This window comes from Athene cunicularia (genome assembly GCF_003259725.1).
Source record: "Athene cunicularia isolate RWA chromosome 12 unlocalized genomic scaffold, athCun1 chr12_part1, whole genome shotgun sequence".
Taxonomy (NCBI): Eukaryota; Metazoa; Chordata; class Aves; order Strigiformes; family Strigidae; genus Athene; species Athene cunicularia.
In genome coordinates this window covers 13360505-13381226 of record NW_020799116.1, presented here as the reverse complement: position 1 = coordinate 13381226, position 20722 = coordinate 13360505, and the positions used below count along the sequence as shown (strand labels likewise).

Sequence of the window (20722 nt, the reverse complement as noted above, 5' to 3'; positions counted from 1 at the left end):
GCTGATTGTTTGGCTCAGCATACCCCAAAAGGAGAAACTCCAGTTTTAGGGAAATACCATCAGTTACTTATGAAACATTATTTACCCAAAGTATGTATGCTTTTAGTGGGGAGGGGAAGAGTTGTTAGTAAGGTGGTCCTGATACATGGAAATTGGAACTCCAGGAGAACAGAAAACTAGAATAAGTTGAAAAAAACCACTTCAAAAATTTTAAAATAAAAAGTGAAATTGTAGGCCCTAAGTTAGTTAGAAAACCCTCACAAAGCCAAGAAAGAAAATGAGTAAAGTTTATAATGAAAATATGAAAAAGAGATGGGGATTGAATTAATGAAGTTGGCAGACAGTGGAATTAAATACAGAAGCAACAACTTTTAAATAAGTGTTTGCATAAAATATATGCAACCGGCCTTCATGCACACATACATATATGTATGTGCATATTGAGCGTCTTTGTGTGACTGTGTACGACTAAGTAATTTAGTAATGAAGTGGTACATAAAATCATACGCAGACAAATGTCAAGTGATGCACATAAGGAAAAGCAGCTTTCCAGCTTGGATGCATAAGGCTGGGCTCTGCACTAAATTTGGGATGAGACATGGAGTTAAAGCTTCAGGCTCAGAGCATGCCAGCTCAGCGCTTGCTAGCAGTCAGAAAAGAAATCAAAAGTTAGAAATTGCAGGGAACAGAGCAGAAAACATCATTAATCCCCTGTAAATCCATGGCACGCTCACATCTCAAATCCTGTTGTTTTCCTTTCTGCTCCTTTCCTTCCAACACATACACACTGTCACTGTGCTCGGTGGCATCAGGTGACAGAGCAGCTCTGTGCTGTGCCACTTGCACCAGTGCTCCCCAAGGCACGCTTGGCTGGGGCAGGCTTGGCAGCAGCGATGGGTTTGGGGCGTGGGGGTGAAGGACTGCAGCCCAGCGCAGTGGGTAACGCGAGAGGCGGCCTGGCAGGACCCGGCCGCTCTGGGGACCAGAGCTGACAGGCTCTGTGATGATGGTGCCACATTCCCCAGGACTGTCATGGGTCACACAAATTTGAGAGTAGAGCCTTGGAGAGCTCTGATGAGAAGAAACCTCTCTGTCTGTGGGAGGGTCTGTAGATGGTTTTGGCATCACTGGTGTTTAGACAGGGTGATAGATGTCAGTTAAGCAATCTACAGCCCTTTTGTTGGCCTTTCAGGTATTTTTGAATTGCATCCAAAGGAATCTCAGTTATAACTGCAGAAAAAATATACAGAACTGTGGGATTCATTCAAAGGTGGTCTTGAGGCAGAGCATGGAGATACTTGTTAACTGATATTGGTAAAGGCAGGACCATTTACAAAATATCAGTGGAATCTGGACTTGGACTTCAAGTTACAAAATGAGCAGTTGTTCCCATCCAGTGATTTGCTGTCTTTCTTCCCCTTCCTTTTCTGCCTTTCCCAGGTGTAGAATGCAGAATTCCTGTCTTTGGTGATCTGTCTCCATGCAGGTGTGATTTGGCTTCCCCTCTGAACTCAAGTTGTTCAGCTGAAGCCCTGTGTACTGAAGCAGTGTAATTTTACACAGCTATAATCCAACCCACCTACTTGTATTTTATCCCAATAGTTAAACAGTGCATCTTTCTTCTCTTGGCAATGCTTCAGAATCCAGTATTTAACATATTGCTATAATTGAGGGCTCCAATTGCATCCCATTGGTGTGAATGATGCGAGGGCAGGAATAGCAGTGTAGATTGGGTGTTCTCTTGACACCTAGTCCTGCTGCTGTGACCCTCTAATCTGAAGCTACAAGATATATATAGATACATATATATGGCATTTTTCATAGCGGGAGTTTGCTGGAGCCTAGAGACCCAAGGCCAACGTCTCTCATCAGCTGTGCTGCTGATGGCTGTTACAGTGAAGGAGGAGCCCACAGGGATATTAAATGTGTCTCAGCATTTTTATAGAAAGACCCAGTGATGATATAATTTACTTGTTGCACCCACTGGTTATAGTTGCAGTGACAAAGGGCAATTGTCCTCTGGTGGGTATGGCTTCTTGCTGCACAAAAACTACCATTCTCCAAAGCAGGGCAATACATTTCTGCAGTGAGGTTTTTCAAGTCAGGCCCATTGTTGTCTGGAGACCAGGAGCTGTGTATCCAGGCTGAGAGAGAAACACCAGTCTCTGCTGCAGGAAAACTGTGATGTGACTGGTTAGACAGCTGTGGGTGCCTTTGGGGTGCATGGTCAGCACGATTAAAAATGGACCAAGAAATCCTTGTGTCTCCTGATTTGAATCTCTTGGTACAAGACATGAAAAGTGGGGTGCATCATCTTCACCTGCAGACTTCTACCATGTATTTGGGTTGGTTCTCTGGACTTGTGTGGAGAGATGGGCATGTCTGAAATGCCCCCTGGTCTGTGCCAATGCCTGCCTTGGGATGGGGTGAGTGTTGGCTGTCCCGGCTCTTTGCAGCATGCATGGGTGGCTCAGTGGCAGCTGTGACATTGCAGATGCCAGACTGGGGCCAGTGAAGGCCATGAAAACCTTTGCTGTTTCTCTCATTTTGTTTACCTTGGCATCCTGTGTCTTAGAGCTGATGCCCAAGATGTTTTCCATCAGAAGAACATCCACAAGTGCTAGGAGCCACCAGAGGAGACTTCCTGAGCTGAGGCTGCTGTGTAGAGCCCAGAGGCTGAATGCAGTGCAGGGCAGCTCTGGGTGCCTTTGTGTTGGTGGTGGCTTGGCTCGCAGCTCCTCGCAGTCTGCCCGGTGTCACACATGTCTTGAAAGGCGGGTGGTTTGGGTGGTGGTACAGAGCTGCAGGAGCTCATGTGGAAATGGGGTTTAATTCTCCAGCTCTTCCTGGTTCTCCAGCATGGCTGCTGCTGGGGCTGACTCTGGAGGTGGGCTGGGGTTTGAGAGATGTTCCCCTGCTTGCTGCCGGCCGTGACACTGACCTTGAGATGAATTGGTATTGCCTTCTCCTTCTCAGCAGAAGCTTTCCTGGGGAATGTAGGACCTGGAGATGGAGCGCTGCTCACCAGGGTGAGGAATGGTTTCCTGTTAGCGAGTGCTGCAGAACTGTGCAGATATTTAAGGGTATCAGGGTGCTGTGGGGGAGCTCCGTGGGCAGTCTAGGGGACTGGTAGCATCTCGAGCATCCCTGGCCTGCAGCTCAGCTTGTGCCATTGAAATGGCTGGGTGGCCACCCTGACTACCCCAGCAGACAGGCAAGCCCTGTGATTGAGAAAAGCAGGGGAAGAAACCTTGACCAGGCAGATTTCCCTGGAGCTTCCAGTGTGAGTCACGTTCTGGCTTAGGAGGAGATTGTCAAGGCAGGTGTGTTAATGTTGTTGATCAGCAGGCAATAAGCAGAGATGCGAAGAGATGTCACTGCAGAGATCTGACTTGATCTGTTGTAGAATGAGTCCCTGTCACCTCAAGATCTCACAGCACATCCTGGCAGAGAGAAACTGCCAGTGAGGGTGAGAGTTGTGCTGCTGGCCCCCTCAGCCAGGCAGGTGTTATCTCCCTCTTTACCTCCTGCGGTGGCAGAAGGAAAGAAGTTTACTGCTGCTTCCAAGTATGGAATACAGGAAATTATACATTTGAGACCAGAGCATTGCTATGTCCGAAATAACCGTGCTGCGTTATTCCCCAGTGTGAGATTTAATTACGTTCCATGACAGTGAATTTAATTATGCCCCATACTGCAGTGTCCTGGATGGAGATTTAATGACAAAGTGGTGTCTGTCTGGAAGGGAGTTCTTTTCTTTGTCTTGAAAATAAGCATTCTTCCTTGCCAGGAATCATTGTTGCTTCTTCCCCTTACTTTGTCTGCAGTGGCAGGAATTTTAATAAACCTGCTAAAACTGAATCCATTGCTATCCCAGCAAGCAACTCTGTTTTTTTTTAATAGGAGTGGAAGGCATAAAGAAGTAGCTAAATCAGAGTTTGGGTTTTGCGGATGGTACCAGGGAATTGGAATGGCATCTTGGTGTTGTCTCCTGTAAACACACAAATGTAACTGCTCTGTTATAAAAAGGGCGGCAGCAAACTCAGAGGAGAGGCGAGTCCTTCAGCTTCCCGCCTGCCCGCCTTTGGAAGAGGCTCCATCATCCCGGGGTTGGACGCTGCCCTCAGGGGTGCTGGGAGACTTGTAATGACACCGGAGACCGATTTGGTCTCCAGCAGCAGGATGTGGGGCATTTGCTCTATAGTGTCTGTAAGCAAGTGAGTCTTTAAAATGTAGTACCCACCTGTGGTCCCCTCATGTCACTGTCACTCGTGGGAACAACATGCTGCTGACAACTGAGCTGGGTTTTTTTGTTGCTCTATTTAGGAGTCTAAAATTAGGTTTGAAAATTAAGGCTTTGTGGCCTTGCCCTCCACCACACAGGAAATCTGGGGCAGAGACGAGAGCTGCAGCTGTCTTTGGGCCATTGCTCCTACCATGAGCCCGTAGCCCTCCTTTGGCTTTGAGGGTCTTGGCTCAGGGCCACTGGGGTCTGAGACCCCCCTTTATAGACCCTGACTTAAATAATTTCTATTTGGGATGTATCTTGGAGGGATGTGTGCCTTTAATAGCTCTGTTGCTTATTAACAAGCTGCAAGTGAGATTTTCGAGACCAGCTAATGACTGTCGGTGTTGTCGGGGAGGGGAGGGGGACTGGGGTTCCCAGCAGAGGAGGCTTCCAGATGGCTGGGGGTACTTAGCACCTTCTGGTAATTGGCATCTTCTTGGCACCTCGTGCATGTAGGAATGGGAGCAGCGTGCCTCAGTCACGCTTCTGAAGATGGGACTCTTCCAGATACCCTGACGTGAAATCACAGATAAACTGTAATTACTGGATATTCACTGAATGCAGAGTGCTTCTACTCTTTAGATTCCTTGCTTTACTCTTTACATTCTGTTCCAACTTTCAGTAATCTAAGGTTCAACTTTTCAAGTATGTAGGTTGCCTGCTTAGCTTTAATTAGAAGACCTCTCTGTGTCCTGGGCTCCTTTAGCCACTCAGCCAAGAAGCTGATGGGGTATTGTTTTCCCTGACTGTGTGTACAAAAATGCATCAAGTTATTTGAGGAAGTATGAAAGAAACTGCTCCTTGTTTTGGTTTGAGGTTTTTCTTGGGGGGGAGGGGGGTGTGACTGTACTGAGCATAAACACATCTTCAAGCTGTAATAAATGTTTCCTAGCCAAGAAGATTCCACAGAGAGATTTGGGGTGTAATTACAAGGGAGGCAGGAAAGCAGTGCATGCACATCTCCAGTAGCATCCAACCACTGGATTTCTGAGTAGGAGTTGACTTGATCCACAGCCAGGCTTAAATGCTCAGCAGCTCCCCAAGCTGTGGCCTCTCTTGTGAAATGCCATGTTGATGCTGTAGGAGGGAGGCAACTGGATCTGCTTCATCCTGCCTGGCAGGACGAGTGAAAATACAAACTGATAATAGGATTTCAGCAGACGAGGGGGTGGAAGGAGGAAAGTGCTGTGAGTTTTTCACTCGTAGTGAGCTTTCTCCCAAGCTTGTTGAACTTTGGCTGTTGCGGTTGTGAAATTGGACGCTTCATTATATAACTGTGGTATAGCTATTTTGTAATAAAAATGTCCTTTTTGAGAGATACTTTGGTTGACTCAGGTCAGAATAATGAAAATGAGCTAACGAAGACAAATTGGAAAGGGTGGGTTATGGCAAGGAAAATTTAAACCTGAAATGCTCAGGCTAGGAAGCCCTGATAATCTTCATTCTGAAATATCAAAGTGGATTGGAAATTGCAAGTCCAGGTGCAGGTGTCTTTAATGAATCTTACCAAATCAGGATGGATTGGCAGGTGATATGGTGTGACTGGAGAATGCAAATCTAAGCTCTTTATGTACCCACAAATGTTTATTGTATAATTTAAGTTATACAGGGGAGTTAATGTAGCACTAACACACAGCCAGCTCAGTGCAGAGTGCGATAGCTGCTCACCCGCATCCAATAATGCAGGTTTTGTTGAAAAATGGGCAAAGTCAAGCTATAAACCACTTCTGACTACAGAGCTTGTGTGCACTCTACCAGTCTTAATGTAAAACTAGTCTCCAGAATGGGGGAGGGTGTTACGTGTTAGATCCACAGAGTGAGCTGTGGGCTGGCAATAAATACTGCCAGTGGAAGGGCAAAGCGATATTGTCTGTAATGCTAGTTTCATCCCTGTGTGTTTGCAGGATAAATAAATTAAATGGTGTGATGTTCCTCATCATGGTGTATGAAACCCAGGTTGGGTGATCCATGGACAAACATTGACCTCAAACAAAAATGCAGCCATTCTGAAATAGCATGAGGATTTGCTGTACTGTATGTGTTCGTGTTTATAATAATGGATTTTATTTTGTTAAAGAATTGTAGAAAATTAAAGGAAATCAAAATGACAGTTTACTTTTAAACTTCACTGTCACAGGCAGATTTAGAAGAGGCCATCTGTATTTTGGTTTTAATGTTTAGAAATGGAAAAAATGGAGCCCAGATGTGGATTGGCAGCCCTGTTGATGCTGTCTCTTCAGTTCCCAGAGCAGGAAGGACATTAGACAGGATTTCTGAAGTGCTGCAAATAAGGCCCCTAGGGCATTTCTCATGCTGCGGGGCCATCTTGTTTATTAAAATAATACCTAGAATTAAAATGTACATGGTTTTGTTAACACCACTGCAGAGCAAAGAATGGCAAGTCTTGTATTGGGCAGGGGAGTGAGGAGAGGGCAGGTTTCCGAGGGGGCAGACAGTCTTGAAGATAGGCATTACCTGCAGCCGGTTGTGCTGCCAAGGTCCACCACTCCCTTGTCAGCTGAGAGAAGACAAACGCTTCAGACAAGAGAGGTGGATGTGTCTTTATCCTCTGTGGGGTGGCTGTGAAAGCCTTTACTGGGGATTAGCAGGATCCACTGGGGTACAGGGGTGGATGGGCTTCAACAAGTACTTCTGGCTTTGTAAGGATCAGCTTGGGCACCTTGCTTAAGAGAAGAAGAACTCACTGCTTCGCTGTCCTGCCAGCTCACCAATGTCCCCAAACTCTGTTCCTTCTGCTGGTGCCACAGTGTCCCATACCAGTACTCTGGCAGCACTGGAGACATTCTATGTGTCTTTGGTCAGCTAGTCAGGAAAAAAACTGTCACCTCATTTCTTCTTCTTGTGGTATTTGGAAGTCATACAGTTTTACTTTTCCCTCCAAAATGTATTTTCCTTTCAGAAATGCATGTTGTGAATGTAACAGTCTCCACTCTTTCCTCTTTTTGTCTTCCAGAGTAAGGAGATTGGCCTACAGATGCATGAAGAACTCCTGAAAGTCACCAATGAGCTGTACACGGTGAGTGATGAGCTGATCCTGCCCATGTCTCTCCTGTGCAGTGAGGGGAACGTAGGCTGTGTCATTTGTTAGAGCAAAATGTCCGTTCAGTGTTTCAGTGACTTGGAGGCTCGCTCTCCCTCCTGCCATCCTGCATACAGCCTCTTGCATGTGCTAGAAGCATTTCACCCTTCACCGGGTTTGACGGCATTGGAGAGGGATTTCCCAGCGGTCCTGCCATGAAGGGCTTCTGCAGCCACATCAGGCAGCAGATCATGCCACATAACTGTGTCACTTAAGCGTAAGTGGAGATGTTTTGGGCATGATCTGGTGCAATCCCTGGTGTCTGTAACTCTGTCAGCTGCTGGGCCTTCTACACTGTGTTGCCTTTAGGCCCATTTCAGTGCTCTCTTGGTTGGTGATTTCTGCTAGGTGCTAATGGCTCAGAAGTCGTGCTTTGAGCTGGCAGTGCTGATTTGTGGCTGAAACCTGACCTGCTAATGTGAGTCTAGTGGCCTGTGGGTGATGGCTGAACACAACCTTCTGCAGGGGAATGCATAAAGCTTCTAGCTCGTGTGTGCTCAGCTTCATCTCCCTGCTCCAAGCAGCAGTTTGGTTGCGGAGCTGTCTCTGTGCCTCCAGGTGAAATCATCTGCTGTTATTCAGGACATTGCACTTCAAGCAGGTTTTCATAGTAGGGCAATAAAAGTCTTTGTGTTGCTTCTGTCTCTTGCCCTGCAGTGATTGTTTTCTTCTCTTTATTTGTGGTTTAGGATCAACAAAGCAATATAAAGTCTGTCTTGTGTTAGAAAATTGAGCCGATATATTTTGCTTTCTTTGGTTGTCTCTGTTACTGGTACATAAATAACATTGCAGTAGGTTTATTCCTAAACAATCATTTTATTCCATCTCTTGAAAAATAGGCCTAAACAACAGAGCATGAATAATATTTGAAATTTCTGCCATAAATCTTTTCTTAATAGGTTTATTTCTGCATTGGTTGTTGAAGGATTTAGTTTTTGTGAGACCTGCAGTGTGGGTGGACAGCCAGGTTGGATTAAAAAGCCTGTATGAGATTTGGGTGTGTGTTGTTGATGGTTGAATGTCACAAGCTGTGTTAGTGGTGGTGACTAATTAAGATTAATTACAACAGCAGCATGACAGATGCAAAAGAAGGAAAGACTAACAAGGGCTGGGCTGACCTTAATACCTGTGGACGAGTTTACTCAGAACCCAAACCCAGGACAGGAGTATCACCTGAGGGACATGGTTAGGTCAGTCTGAGAATCAGAAGTGTACTGAGGTCTGAAGTGCCTCCAGTTGGCCAAGGAAGAGCATAGAGAGTAATTATGCTCCTGCTAAGTCTGCAGCAAAACTCATCTTCCCTGGAGCTGAGATTTCCCCCCATTCACTGCTTTGCTCTGCCTGCTGAGCAGAACGTGTTTGGATGGTGAAGCAGACTGGAACGGCTGGAAGAGCTTTGTGTTTGCTTTGAACTGACCTTGCTGCTAAGATAACAAACCAACTGTGTCATCTGGCTGGGAGGGAGCAGGGAAGAGATGCTCATTTCAGAAAAGATGATGAAACATGACGAAAAAGCCAACCCAGTGGAGCAAACGGGATCATCTTAAATCTGTTCAGGGCAAACCAGCTCCCCTCCAGTCAGTAGCTTTCTGTCCTTCAGACATCAGGTAGGACAGGCTTCACTGTGCACTGGGCTTGGAGGCTGAGCCACTGTGCTGGTGGTGTTGCAGGGTATCTTCAGGACTGAGCTGGCACTGGCATGTCCCTTGCCACGTGTTGGGTACCCAAGAACAGTATGTTCAATATCCGTGGCTGCTGACAAAATCAGATACTGAAGAAGGATGCCTGGCTCAAAAGACACCAGGCTCCCGCTTGTAAAATATAATTTCTCTGCTGTCAATGAAAGGAAGTCGTTTATCTTGCCTGTGGCCAAGCCTTGGATCTATAGTACGTCTATGCCTTGGCTAGGCTGCTTTTTAAGCCTTTCAGAGGGGAATTCTGTGCACTGTGTGGAAACTGTATAATTTTTTACAGGCTTCTCAGGCATTCACTGTCTCAAACTTAAGCCAAAATAACTAAATTGATTTTAATTCAGCCTTGTTGCTGTTCTGTTGCAAGTCATCCTGTGGACTCCGTGTGGAAAGAACTAAACTCCAAAACCACGCTGATTTCAATTAAAAAGGAAGTAGATGGCTTTTGTTCTGAAGGAGGGGTTGCTTGTGAACAGTTTTGCACAGAAATAATTTAGCTGTGCATTAAAGCCAGCTTCTTTCTTTTGATTCCTGCTTAGACTCCAGCGGACAGATACCGAGTTGGAGCCTGTGAAGTTTGCAGGTTCTTTGTTCCTCTGCTCACAGGTCCCTTGCTGTGTTGTATGCATTCCTATCTGAAGAAGTCAGGCCTAAATATTAGGGTGAGAAAAACAGTAACCCCAGAGCACTGTTCTGGTGGTGTTTTCTGTAAGCCCCGGCAATGATGTGCAGTTTAGTGTATGGCACTAACAGTGGGCTCTTTGTGTGGGCTTTGTTTGCCATAATGCAGGGCTACGGCTGCAGCTGAAGGCAGTGCCTGGAAGTCCATAGAGGTACGGTGATATGAACCAGTGCAATGCTTTGTCACAAGGTATTATGGAAGAGGATTAACAAATATGAAATGAATTTTATTAGTTAGAATAATATCTACAGATACATTACCCAGGTTAAAAATAATAATAATGGTCACCATTTGCTGTGCAGCAGGATGTGAATTGGCTGGAGGAAGTTTTCCCTTTCCATCAGGAGTGCTGTAATGGGGGAGACCCTACCTCTGTGGTTAGTGGTTGTTTTCCATGAGTGTTATGCTGTAGAAATCGTTGACTGTATCACACGGTAGAAGCGTGTTGGTATGTTGCTCTGTATCATGCTGTAGAAACGCTCTGGAAAGATGTTTACTTTCATGCTTTCTTAAAAGAGCAGGGAGATGGAGGTGAGCGTCTGTCAGCCTGATGGATTTGCCCCTTTCTCAGACCTTATGCTATGGGTGTCCCTTAGTCTCCATCCAAAGAGGAGCAGGCTGGGACCTTCATTAGGCTTTTGCCTATGGCCATGGTCATCTGTGTTTCACCCCATGCTCTGGGCTTGTCTTTGGGTCTCCTCAGCTTCGGGAGGGCCTGAGCTGGTGCCTAACACAAGTCATCGGCTTCTCTTCTGTGTCAGAACCGTAATGATGAGCTGTTTGGAAATGTAGAAGACTTTAACTGAAGACAGCAAACAGTGCCATTGATGGCTGGTATTTTGGCAATGGCCTTTATCCAGAATGTGTTATTAATATTGGAAAACACAACTCGTGTTGTTAAATAACTAATGAACATTGGAACATATTTTTCTCCCTCCACTGCAGCTAATTAACTTATTTGCAGAAAAGATCCCAGGGACGCAGCTGTGGCAGTTTTTCTTTCTGACACAATAGTATAAGGCAGGGACAGTGTGACTTGACTGCAAGTGCTGAGAAGGCACAAGGGAATTGCAGCTCAAAGGGCTGATCGCTGCAGTGCAGGTAGTCCCCATTCAAAATTAAGGCAGATATTAAACCAAACAGAAATATCCCCCAAATTTCCAAGCCTGAGCTGTGTGGTGTGGCAGCTGATGAGGAATGCACTTGGTACAGCAAGCTCTTTAAGACATCTGTTTCAGCAACATGAATGCTTAAGTCAGGGGAAAATATTTTAATATTAGGTCCTTTGCATTTTGTTAAAGAGACTTTCAGAAGACTTTTAAACCTGGTTCCCATGTTACCTTTTCGGATTCCATCAGGGGGAAAACACGGAGGAGGGTAAAGGGCCTTTGTTAAGGAAAGTTTCTCCAGTGATTAGCAGATAAGTCAGAGGCTGTGCAAAGGCACTGGATCACAGTGGGGCTCAGACCCCCTTGCAGCACTCTGTGTGGTGGGGTCCTGCCTTGCGCTCTGCTGCCGACGTTCCCCTTGGAGCTGCGGAAGCCGTTGGAGTCAGCGAGAAGAGGGGTTACAGCAGCATGTCCCCAGACCTGCGGCAGAGCTGCGTAGCCATGGGTGAACAGAGATAACTGATGAATTGCGCTGACGTATTTCTGGCTAGGTAACCATCTCGTAACCTTTAGATTTCACAAAAATCATGCAATTTGGACCACCGTTTAATTGCTGTGCTTTTCTGATGATTTGCCTTAGGGCCTCTCCAGGTGCTGGAGAAACATCTCTCATTACAGTTTGACAGCACTGAAGTGCAGATCTTTTCTTTTTCACTTTCCTCTTGAGTTTTTCACAAAAAGATGGAGACAGTGAAGATGAGGAGGGCTCAGCGAAGCCTCTAGTCTGTCCTTAGGAAAAACCCCAGAATTGTCTGTGTGTGTCCTGTGATGTTCACTGCAGAAACTGCAGTTTGAAATGTGTGGTTCGAACCTGTGTTAGAATTTGCAGGATTTTGAAATAAAGCAGCTCAGAGACAAGGTACAAGCCTTTGCTTACTAGTCCTTGCAGTTGCCTAAAATTGTAACTCCCAGCGATGGCACATTTGCACAGGCTTCAGTGCAGCATTTGGAGCTCGTTTGCAGCTGACATTTGTGCTTGGCAAGAGGATAGATCATATGTTTCAGCCTAACCTTGTCCAAGTTAAACACTCTTGGTTCCTGCTGACAACCGCAGCTGAGGAAAACTCTGTATTTTCTTCATTAAGGCTTGTGTAAAGTTACTCTGTTTTTGTGGGTTCCTGTTCTTTTTTAACTGGAGGCAAGCCTGTCCCAGTGTTGTCGCCGGTGGTGCCCAGGCACTTTGTGTGAGATTGAGAAGTCAGGCATCTCCAGCCTTGTCAAGGCAATGTGAAATAAAGCATCCAAATCCTGAAGGGAGATGATAAAAGGGGACAACATGACTAAAGGCATAAAGAGAGAAGAGCAGATGTGTTCCTCTTGCCAGTCCCATTAAAATGATCACAATGTGCCCTTAGGGTTTTTGTGTCTGAAAGGAGAGGCTATGGTAGTTTTGCCTGCAGGACTTTTCCTGCAGTAGGTCAGCATCGTCTGTCCAGAGTCGCTGATGGCAGACCTCAATTTAAGGGACTGGATGTTGCTGTAGTCCACCCTGGCACTGACTGTGCTTACGGAAAGAAGCAAGAGGAGAATTAAGTGGTGATAGGAGACAAACTTCATTTCTGCTTGGAAATTGCAGCTCTTTCACCTTTAAGATGGGATTTACTGTTAGGATGGTGAAGCAGGGGTTGTGTTGATGGGTTGGATTAGCAAGGTCAGGTGTAGGAACAGAGGGGTTGGGTCAAAAGAGACCAGGTTGACTTGGGCCTCCTCACAGTCTCGTGTCATGGAGACCCCATCCCATCCTCAGAGCACTGGAAATTATTTCTCATTTCCCTATAGGAAGATCCAGAGTGCTCCTTGAACGCAGGTGTGTGCTGGAGGCACATCTCAGCCTGTTCCTGCAGCAGGATCTGAGTGGGGATAACGGTGCCTGCACCAGCTCTGTGCCATTTCATAATAGAGCGAGTGATGGGGTTAATTTTATGGGCTTTTCCGTCCCCCCTTGTCATTCCTTAATGTCATAGTGGCCTCAAACAACACAGCTGAGACTCCTCTGTGCTGCCAACAGCTGTTGTCTTCTCCTGTGCTGATGCTGCCTGGGGCAAGCAACTCACAAACTTGTGTCTCCCCAGGTGATGAAGACCTACCACATGTATCATGCTGAGAGCATCAGTGCTGAGAGCAAGCTGAAGGAGGCAGAGAAGCAGGAGGAAAAGCAGTTCAATAAATCGGGGGACATCAGTGTGAACCTGCTGCGGCACGAGGACAGGCCTCAGCGGCGAAGCTCTGTCAAGAAGATTGAGAAGATGAAGGAGAAGGTGGGTGAGAGGAAAGGAGGGGCAGCCAGGCTGGGATTGGGGCTCCCTTCAGGCAGGAGGGTTTGATTCTGACCCTACCTGTTTCCATGCAGCCATTCCTGTGTCCCTGGGGTTAGGGGGGCTGGTGTCTGGTGTGTGTGTTTTGCTGAAGGGCAGTCTGAAGAGACCATAGTGAGTCTCTTTACTTCTTCCTGGCTGTGGAGAAGTGCCAAAACAACCTGGTAGCAAGGATTTGACCCAATGTCGAGCTGACACTGCTCAGCACAAAATGGGGATGGGGGCCACTGGGCAGCGCAGCCTTGGAGGGGGTGGTGGACTCACATGGGAGCCACATGGCCTCCTGCGACACCTTCCAGACTGATTAAATCTGGAGAAAAAGGCTGAGAAGGGTGGCTGGGGCAGCCTCAGAGACTGACAGCTCCAAGAGCACATGGCAGAGATGCTGTTGGCTGGACTATGCCCTGGCTGGGACCCAAGGGCTCTGACTGCACCAGTGTGTGTGCCTTGGCACAGCCATGCTTTCTGATCCAGACGTAAGACCCTGCTATGGGGGGCTGTGGTTTGTTCATGACTTTTTTTTTTTAAAAAAGTGCTTTTAACAATGAGCAACAGCTGTCCCAGGGTTCCTTCAGTCAGAGACCTGTGTCAGGCAACAAAAAGGGTAGGATGTATAAAATAAGAGCGTTTCTTCCTCTAAAGACTGGGAGAAAGTGCAGCATTTAGTTTGCTTTGCTAGTCAAAACACATAACTCCATTCCGGCTTCAGCAAATCCCCCCAGATCCCAGGATGTCCAAAACTGTAATTTTTCTGTTAATTTCAGAGAAAAAGCAATAGCTTCCCCAGCTGGGAAGTGTTTGCTTGCATGTTGACCCACCACTGGGACACTGTCTAGCAACATGCTTCTTTGAAGGGTTAATCTTTTGTGCTAAACCTTCAGACTAGTGATCTGTCTGAGCAAATGCCCCAGATCTGAGCACATCTGCTTTCCTACAGAGTTTTGAATTCTGGGTGCTGTTCTGAATTTTGTAGCTTGGGCCTCTGGGCCAGATTCCACTTTGATACAGCTGCATAAATCTGGAGTGAGTCCAAATGTATGTCAGTGTTTCTGGGAGGAAGATTTGGCCCTCTAATTTTGATTGATGCCAAAACCTCCACGAAAGCACGGATGAAGGAAGAGCAGCTGTGCTCAGGATACACTGGGTACATCTGAGCAGAACGCGCTCGTTGTGCGCTGGCTGTCGGCACCAGGGATGTCCAGATGCAGTCTCCTCCATCCTGGCAAGGGTGCCTGTTTTCATACCTGATAGCAAATTTTATTAATTAACACATCCCACCCTGGCTGCAGGGTGCTCTGTGGCCCTGCAGCAAGAGATGTGAAAGTACCATCCCATTTGTGCTTTGACACTCCATTATTATTTTTCAGAGACAAGCCAAATATTCTGAAAACAAGTTGAAGTGTACAAAAGCCAGGAACGACTACCTTCTGAACCTGGCAGCCACCAACGCGGCTGTCAGTAAATACTACATCCACGATGTCTCTGACCTCATCGATGTAAGTGCTTCCTCCCCCTGCATGCATCCGGCCCCTTTTCTACTGATAAATGCACAGCTAAATCTTAAGCATGGTTTGCACAATGCAGAATTCCTTACTGCTAGAGTTGCTTCAATGACCACATAAATAACTGATCTATAATTACCAAGTTAGTCTTCTGGCTTCATTGTTACCTAAATGTTTAATTTCAAAATGTGCTGGAGTGTTTATCTCATTTATTAACCCACTAATGTATACTTATTCTTCTAAGCATTAATTAAAGTAAGTCTGATGCAAAACCCCTGATGATTTCAAGATTTTGAGGTATGAAAAAATGTTCTTAGCATTTCCTTTTTGTTCTCTTTATTATTTAAGATGTATTTAGCCATATTAAGAAACTAATAATGTAATAATGGAGACATTTGAACATCAAGATATGATAACACCTTGATTTGTTTGTGACGTTTCTGCTTTTGTTATATATATTCTCTCTCTCTCTCTCTCTCTCTCTCTCTCTCATATTTATTTTTTAAGCAAGAATGACTTATTTTCATGGAGTTTAGGGGACTTTGATTTCCTGGAGAGTTGCCGAGTTCTGGCTGTTTATATTATTCCTCCCAACTTTATTTCCTTGCTGACACTTCCACTGGAGTCAGCAGATGGGTTTTCTTCTGCACTCCAGGAATCTCTTCAAGGGACTTTAACTAGAGCATCTTCAACTCTGTGTAGCTAAATTCCCCTAATTATATATTCTGTTCACCAAAGAAAACAAAGTATCAGATGTGTGAGCTGCACACGGTGTCCCAGTTTTAAACCCCCAAAGGAAGAGAAGTTCATTTTAACAGACTTTTGCACAAATTCAATATATTTTGCAAGAGCATGGCAAGAAGTGTTTCAGCATACTCCAGAGGAAGGGGATCCCATTCACTTTGTCCTACTAGTTCTGGAAGTAGTTAAAGACAAGACAGCCATCGGAGCCAGCAGTGCTAGCCTTTCTGTAGGTGTGTAAGCCGCATGCAGGAAATGAAGAAAACAGATATTTTTAGATGCAGTTTTAAAGTTAGTGTTTTAATCTTAGTACATTTAACAGCCTTCCTCTCTCAGGAACGATGGCACTGTTTGCAGGCACTGGGTCAGTACTGTGGCAGCCCACAGGACATGGGTCCTCTGCCCCATGGGGTGTTCTGTGGGCTGCAGCAGCGGGGCTCTGAGCAAAGAAGGGAAATTTTGTCTTTGGTTGAGTGCTGGCAGAGGCCGTGGTGCAGCAGCGTGAGAGCGATGCAGGGCCTCGGGCTTCTGTGTGGGGGTGCATGACTGCAGGGAGAGTGAGTGCAAAGGGGCTTCATGGTAGGAATAGAGTTTTGGTTTCACTCAGAACCTGGCTGGCCACGCTCTAATGGGATCCTGACAGTGTCTCTATATTGCAGTGATGCAGATTTTCCTGACTCTTCCACCCTGCATCACCAAGGGGGATGATTAATGATGTACCAGGCTGTCTTTCAGGGCCATAGGAGGGGTGATGGGGGCTCTCACACACCTTTCCTATCAAACACAAATTGCTATGTGCAGATTTTGATTTGTACGCAAATCTGAACCGTCAGGACACTGGAACAGCTAATTTAGCAGCGTTTCCCCCAAATCCCAGATGGCTCAGTGTCATCTATTAGGCATAGCCTTGACATTTCTTGTGCCCTCGGCGTCATCGCAGAGTAGTGACTTTTATAACAAAGCCATTCTGCTAATCTCCTGCTCTGGTGAGAAAGAAGGTCCCAGCTGCTCTGGGAGAGGGTGGAGAGTCCTCCCAGGGCTAGCGTTTTAATGAGAAATGTAAAACTCGATCAGAGGTGCTGTGAAGTGGCACAGAATGCGTCTATCCCTCCCTCTGTCTCCAGTGGCCTTTTTGTTTTGTCCTTTAGAAAGGAAGGGAAGAATATAGAGACAGATCAAATTACCCTTGGACTTAAAGTACACCGTTGTGCCTCCCTCCAAAGAGGCATGTGTTCATATTAAAACGCCTGGGCTCGTCTCTCATTTCTGTCATTAACTATGTGACCAAGTTAATCTCTTTGGCCACATATGTGAAGTGGAGATAAAGCTGCTTATCCATCCCTCTGGAGTTCTGTGTGAAATGGCTGCAAAATATTTTGAAGTGGTCACATGAAAGATATCGCTAGATTTAGCAGAGTAAAACGTAGCAGTCGGTGTTGATATATACTGATCCACTGAAACTTGTGCAGCCTCCTGTAAATCCTTTTGAAACAGCAGTTTGCTTCCCTGTGGATTAGTGTGTTTGCCATATCTGGGACAAACAAGCAAGTAAAGGAGGAGAATTCTGAGGCATTTAATATGGCACATTACTGCCAAATTGTTCAGCCCCTAGAAAATTTAGCTGATGGCATTGTCATTTTTCACATGGTCAAGTGATGCTGAATCAAGTTAGGGAACAGAAGCAGCAGTCAAAATTGTTATGCCAAAAATCTTCAGTTGGCTTTGCTTACCTCACAGTAAACCTCCAGGGTTTTCAGCAATGTCAAGAGAGTAGAGGCCAGAAAATATAATTACATATGAATGCATAATATATCTTTAAAGAAAGAGTGAAGAAAAAATGCGGGGGGGAAAGGGAAGGGATCAGAGCAAATATGGAGAACTGTTTGTTTCCAGCTAGCGCTGGGTACTGTGGAGGATTAGGAGTTAGGCTGCTGTTACCTGGTAAGTGAAGTGATGGATGTAGATGAACTGGGATGCTTGGTTTTTGCTCTGGGATTTGCCACTTGCCCAGGTGAGGCACGCAGTGTGCGCTGTGCTGACAGCCCCGGCGGTGGGACTGCCTGCGATGGGCGGTTGGGCACCGTGGCTGCATTCCATGTGCCGTGTTCAGCCTCCCTAATAAGAAGGAGACTCGAGAGTGCTGAAGCCACAGACCACTTTATTAGGATCTATTTTCAGGCGTCTCCTGCAGCTCGTGTTGTCATTGTTTCCATCAGTGGCTAATTGCCTGGGCACGTCTGTGCCTGCGGAGCCAGCACCAGCAGCAGCTCCGTTTTGTGCGGCACTTTCCCTGTGTGATTGCACGGGGACATTCCCCTGGCCTGGGCAGCTCTGCATGACGCCACTGGCTTTAATGAAGAGATGCTGATTTATACAAGCAGAGGGTCTCTTCTGGGGAGGTTCACTCTGTTGTTTGAAGCCATTTTTCCATCACATAGAGTCTTTCAGTTCCACAGAGGCACAGAGGTTCCTCCCACAGTCCTTTGAGTGGGCTTTCTGCCAGATACCAGGCTTCTGCCAGTCCTAAGAACCAGGTATGTTTTATCATGGAAACCCCATGCAAAGCATCGTATATCACCACACTGTCATGCGGAGCCACATCTGTAACTCAGAGCTCACGCTCTTCCAGGGAGGAGTGCCTGTACGGCAGCTTCCACGCTGTGCGGCTGCAGCTAGGAGATCTGGCTTCGGGGTATTTTAAATAAAGTCAACAGTGCAGCAATAAAAAGAATAAACAGCTTCCATCAGGAGGAGTTAGGCTGTCTCGGGAGTCTCAGGGCTCTTTACTGTACGGCTGCTGTATCCCTGGTACCTGATTTCCCACAGAGACAGCAGTTTGGGAATGCCACCGGCAGTCTGTGGTACCCGAGCTGGTCAGCTCTGCCAGGGAGGGACCTCTGGGAAATAGCAAATACATGTTTTTAGGAGGTGCTGTCACTGCCTTTGCAGAGAGCCATGAGATGAGGAACTAGAGGTGCCACACAGACACCTGAGTGCGAGTGCTTTTTGGTGGGAGGCTGCAGTGGATGCCAGTGAATGTCCCTGATGTACGTTGGGTACACACGCAGGGGATGGGGGGCTTGCTGCTGGGCCCTGAGTCGGTGAAAAACAAAAACCTCAGCTGCCGTGGTTGCGGAGTTCACCCTTGAGCTTTAATGGTGGGTGCAACAAAACGTGTCTGAGCTTGCAGAGAGCCCCAGGCATAATCCTGGTGTGTGAATTGTCCAGGCAAGGCAGAGGTTGTCAGTGGTAGTGGGCAATAAACCCAGAGATGTCCATATGCCATTGAAAGTTTCATGTGTTTTAAGAGCATAAGTGGAAGAAAAAGGATTGGATTTGTATGTTCTTTTTCAACACAGAGCTTATGTGGATGAAGAGAGGAGGGGAAAGAGGTGCATTTGCTTGATCTCCTTTCAGGAATTTGACATAATTTTTTCATATATCAGTACCCTGGTTTAGTAAACTTATTGCTCTTCTATATGCAGGTTATTACTAATAGCTACCTGTTTGTAAGCAGGAACTGTAAATCATCAGACTCTAATAACTAAACTGTTCTTAGAGTACTATATTAAACTGAAAGAATCCAACCAATACATATTTCTTAAATTTTGCTGGTCCTGGCTTTAATAATATGGTAAACCTAAATTTTTTTGCCAAAATTTGCACATAGTAAACAATTTATTCCTCATGTGGATATCACATATATTAGAACGGGCTTGCTAAATTAATTAAGCACATGTGCTGATTGTTTTATGATTTAGAAGTATCACGCAGTCTGTAGGATTTACCGCCTGAAGACTGTGATCAGTCTTTGTCTGATAGACCTTGTTAGCTTGGTACAAAATAGCAACAGTACTTTCCTTCAGAGAAAAGAATTTCTTGACACTTTGGGTTGCTTTTCTCAGTAGCTTGAAAGAATAGCCTGAAGGTCTTATTGTCCTTTAAAAGATTAACTTACCAATGCATTCATCTCAAAACCAAAACACCACCACCAACCCCCAAACAAACAAACCCCCTGACCCTCAAAAACCCAAACCACCAAACAACTGAAAAACACATTTTAAAACCCTAAGAAAATGCACATGGGAGTTGCTATAGAGAGAATAAAGAGCAAAATAAAATGTAGGTTAAAAATCCTCCAGGAAGAAACCTACTCCGGGGACCACAGAGTTAATTAACTATAGCTAAATTCAAAAAGAACTACATAATATTTGACTCTGTAATACTCATAGTTAAGGAAACTTTGATTAGAAATAATCAAATCTCATGCTTCAGGGCGTGAGTTGATTACTGCAGGGGTCAGGGAGGATCCTGTCCTTCCCCTGCCGTATCCACACATCATTTGCTGTTTGGCTAAAAATAAATCAGTTGTTCAGGAGTTTTTGTCTTTGTTGCTGCCTCAGGCAAAACACCGAACTTGATGGACCAAGACTATTCCGTTGGAAAAGATTGATGGTAGCTGTTGAGCACTGCAGGCCGGGCCGGGGCGTGCATGGGAGACCCTTCATTCAGTTTAGGAAAGACTTTAAAAACATGTATGTGTCCAAGAGCGTAGGAGAAAGCCAGCCTGGTAGTCAACATAACATCCACCTGGTGCTACAGCGTGGGCTTCCAAATTCCTGCCTCAGAGTCCCCCATTTAACGTGTTGTGACAGTTTACATACTCTGTAACAACAGGAATGGTTTTACTGTAAATCAGAAATACGGGAACTTGTGGGTTGGTCGCGTGCTGCCAGATGTGCGGGTCGTACCTGGTCTCGCAGTGCCAGCGGTTGGAGCTGCAGCTGGGCCCCCCTCAGAGTGCTCGATGTTCCCGGGGGAGATGCCAGTGTTGGCATTTTGCGGACAGAGGAAGGATTTTGCCAGGCAGTGCTGGGCTGCAGTGCACCCCTGCGTGGTGAGGGGACCTGCCTTCGGGTCAGTTTCAGGCTCCCTCTGCACCCTCTGCGTTTGGCAGAGGAGCTGCTCCTTAGGGTTGGGCAGGCCTCAAAATGCTGAAGTTTAAAAGGTGGGATCAGTCTGGGAAATAATTACTTTATATTTAAAACAGTGCATTTTCTAGGCTGCACCCACTTTCCAGTGGTGAACAGTTCAGCGACCCTCAGCCCCCCCCCGGCAGGATGTGGTGAGTGCCTCCATTGCTGCACCTCAGCATCCCTGGTAGCCAGCTCCCACCCAGCATCAAACTTGCTGGGGAATATTAGGAGTAGTATTCATCAAAGGGAGACAGCCCT

At 46.1% G+C, this 20722-nt stretch overlaps 1 protein-coding gene across 4 annotated transcripts in view; it reads left to right on the top strand.

Moving 5' to 3' along the window:
- The window catches only part of SRGAP3 (SLIT-ROBO Rho GTPase activating protein 3), a 60265-nt gene that overhangs the window by 8040 nt on the left and 31503 nt on the right, over window positions 1-20722 (top strand). For all 4 annotated transcript variants that reach the window (XR_003399276.1, XR_003399275.1, XM_026857281.1 and 1 more), the window contains exons 3-5: window positions 7263-7325; window positions 13003-13188; window positions 14613-14741. Coding sequence is in view for 2 of the 4 variants with exons in the window: in XM_026857281.1 (XP_026713082.1) it covers window positions 7263-7325; window positions 13003-13188; window positions 14613-14741 (378 nt within the window). In the remaining 2 variants the exon portion in view is untranslated. The remainder of the gene's footprint in view (window positions 1-7262; window positions 7326-13002; window positions 13189-14612; window positions 14742-20722) is intronic.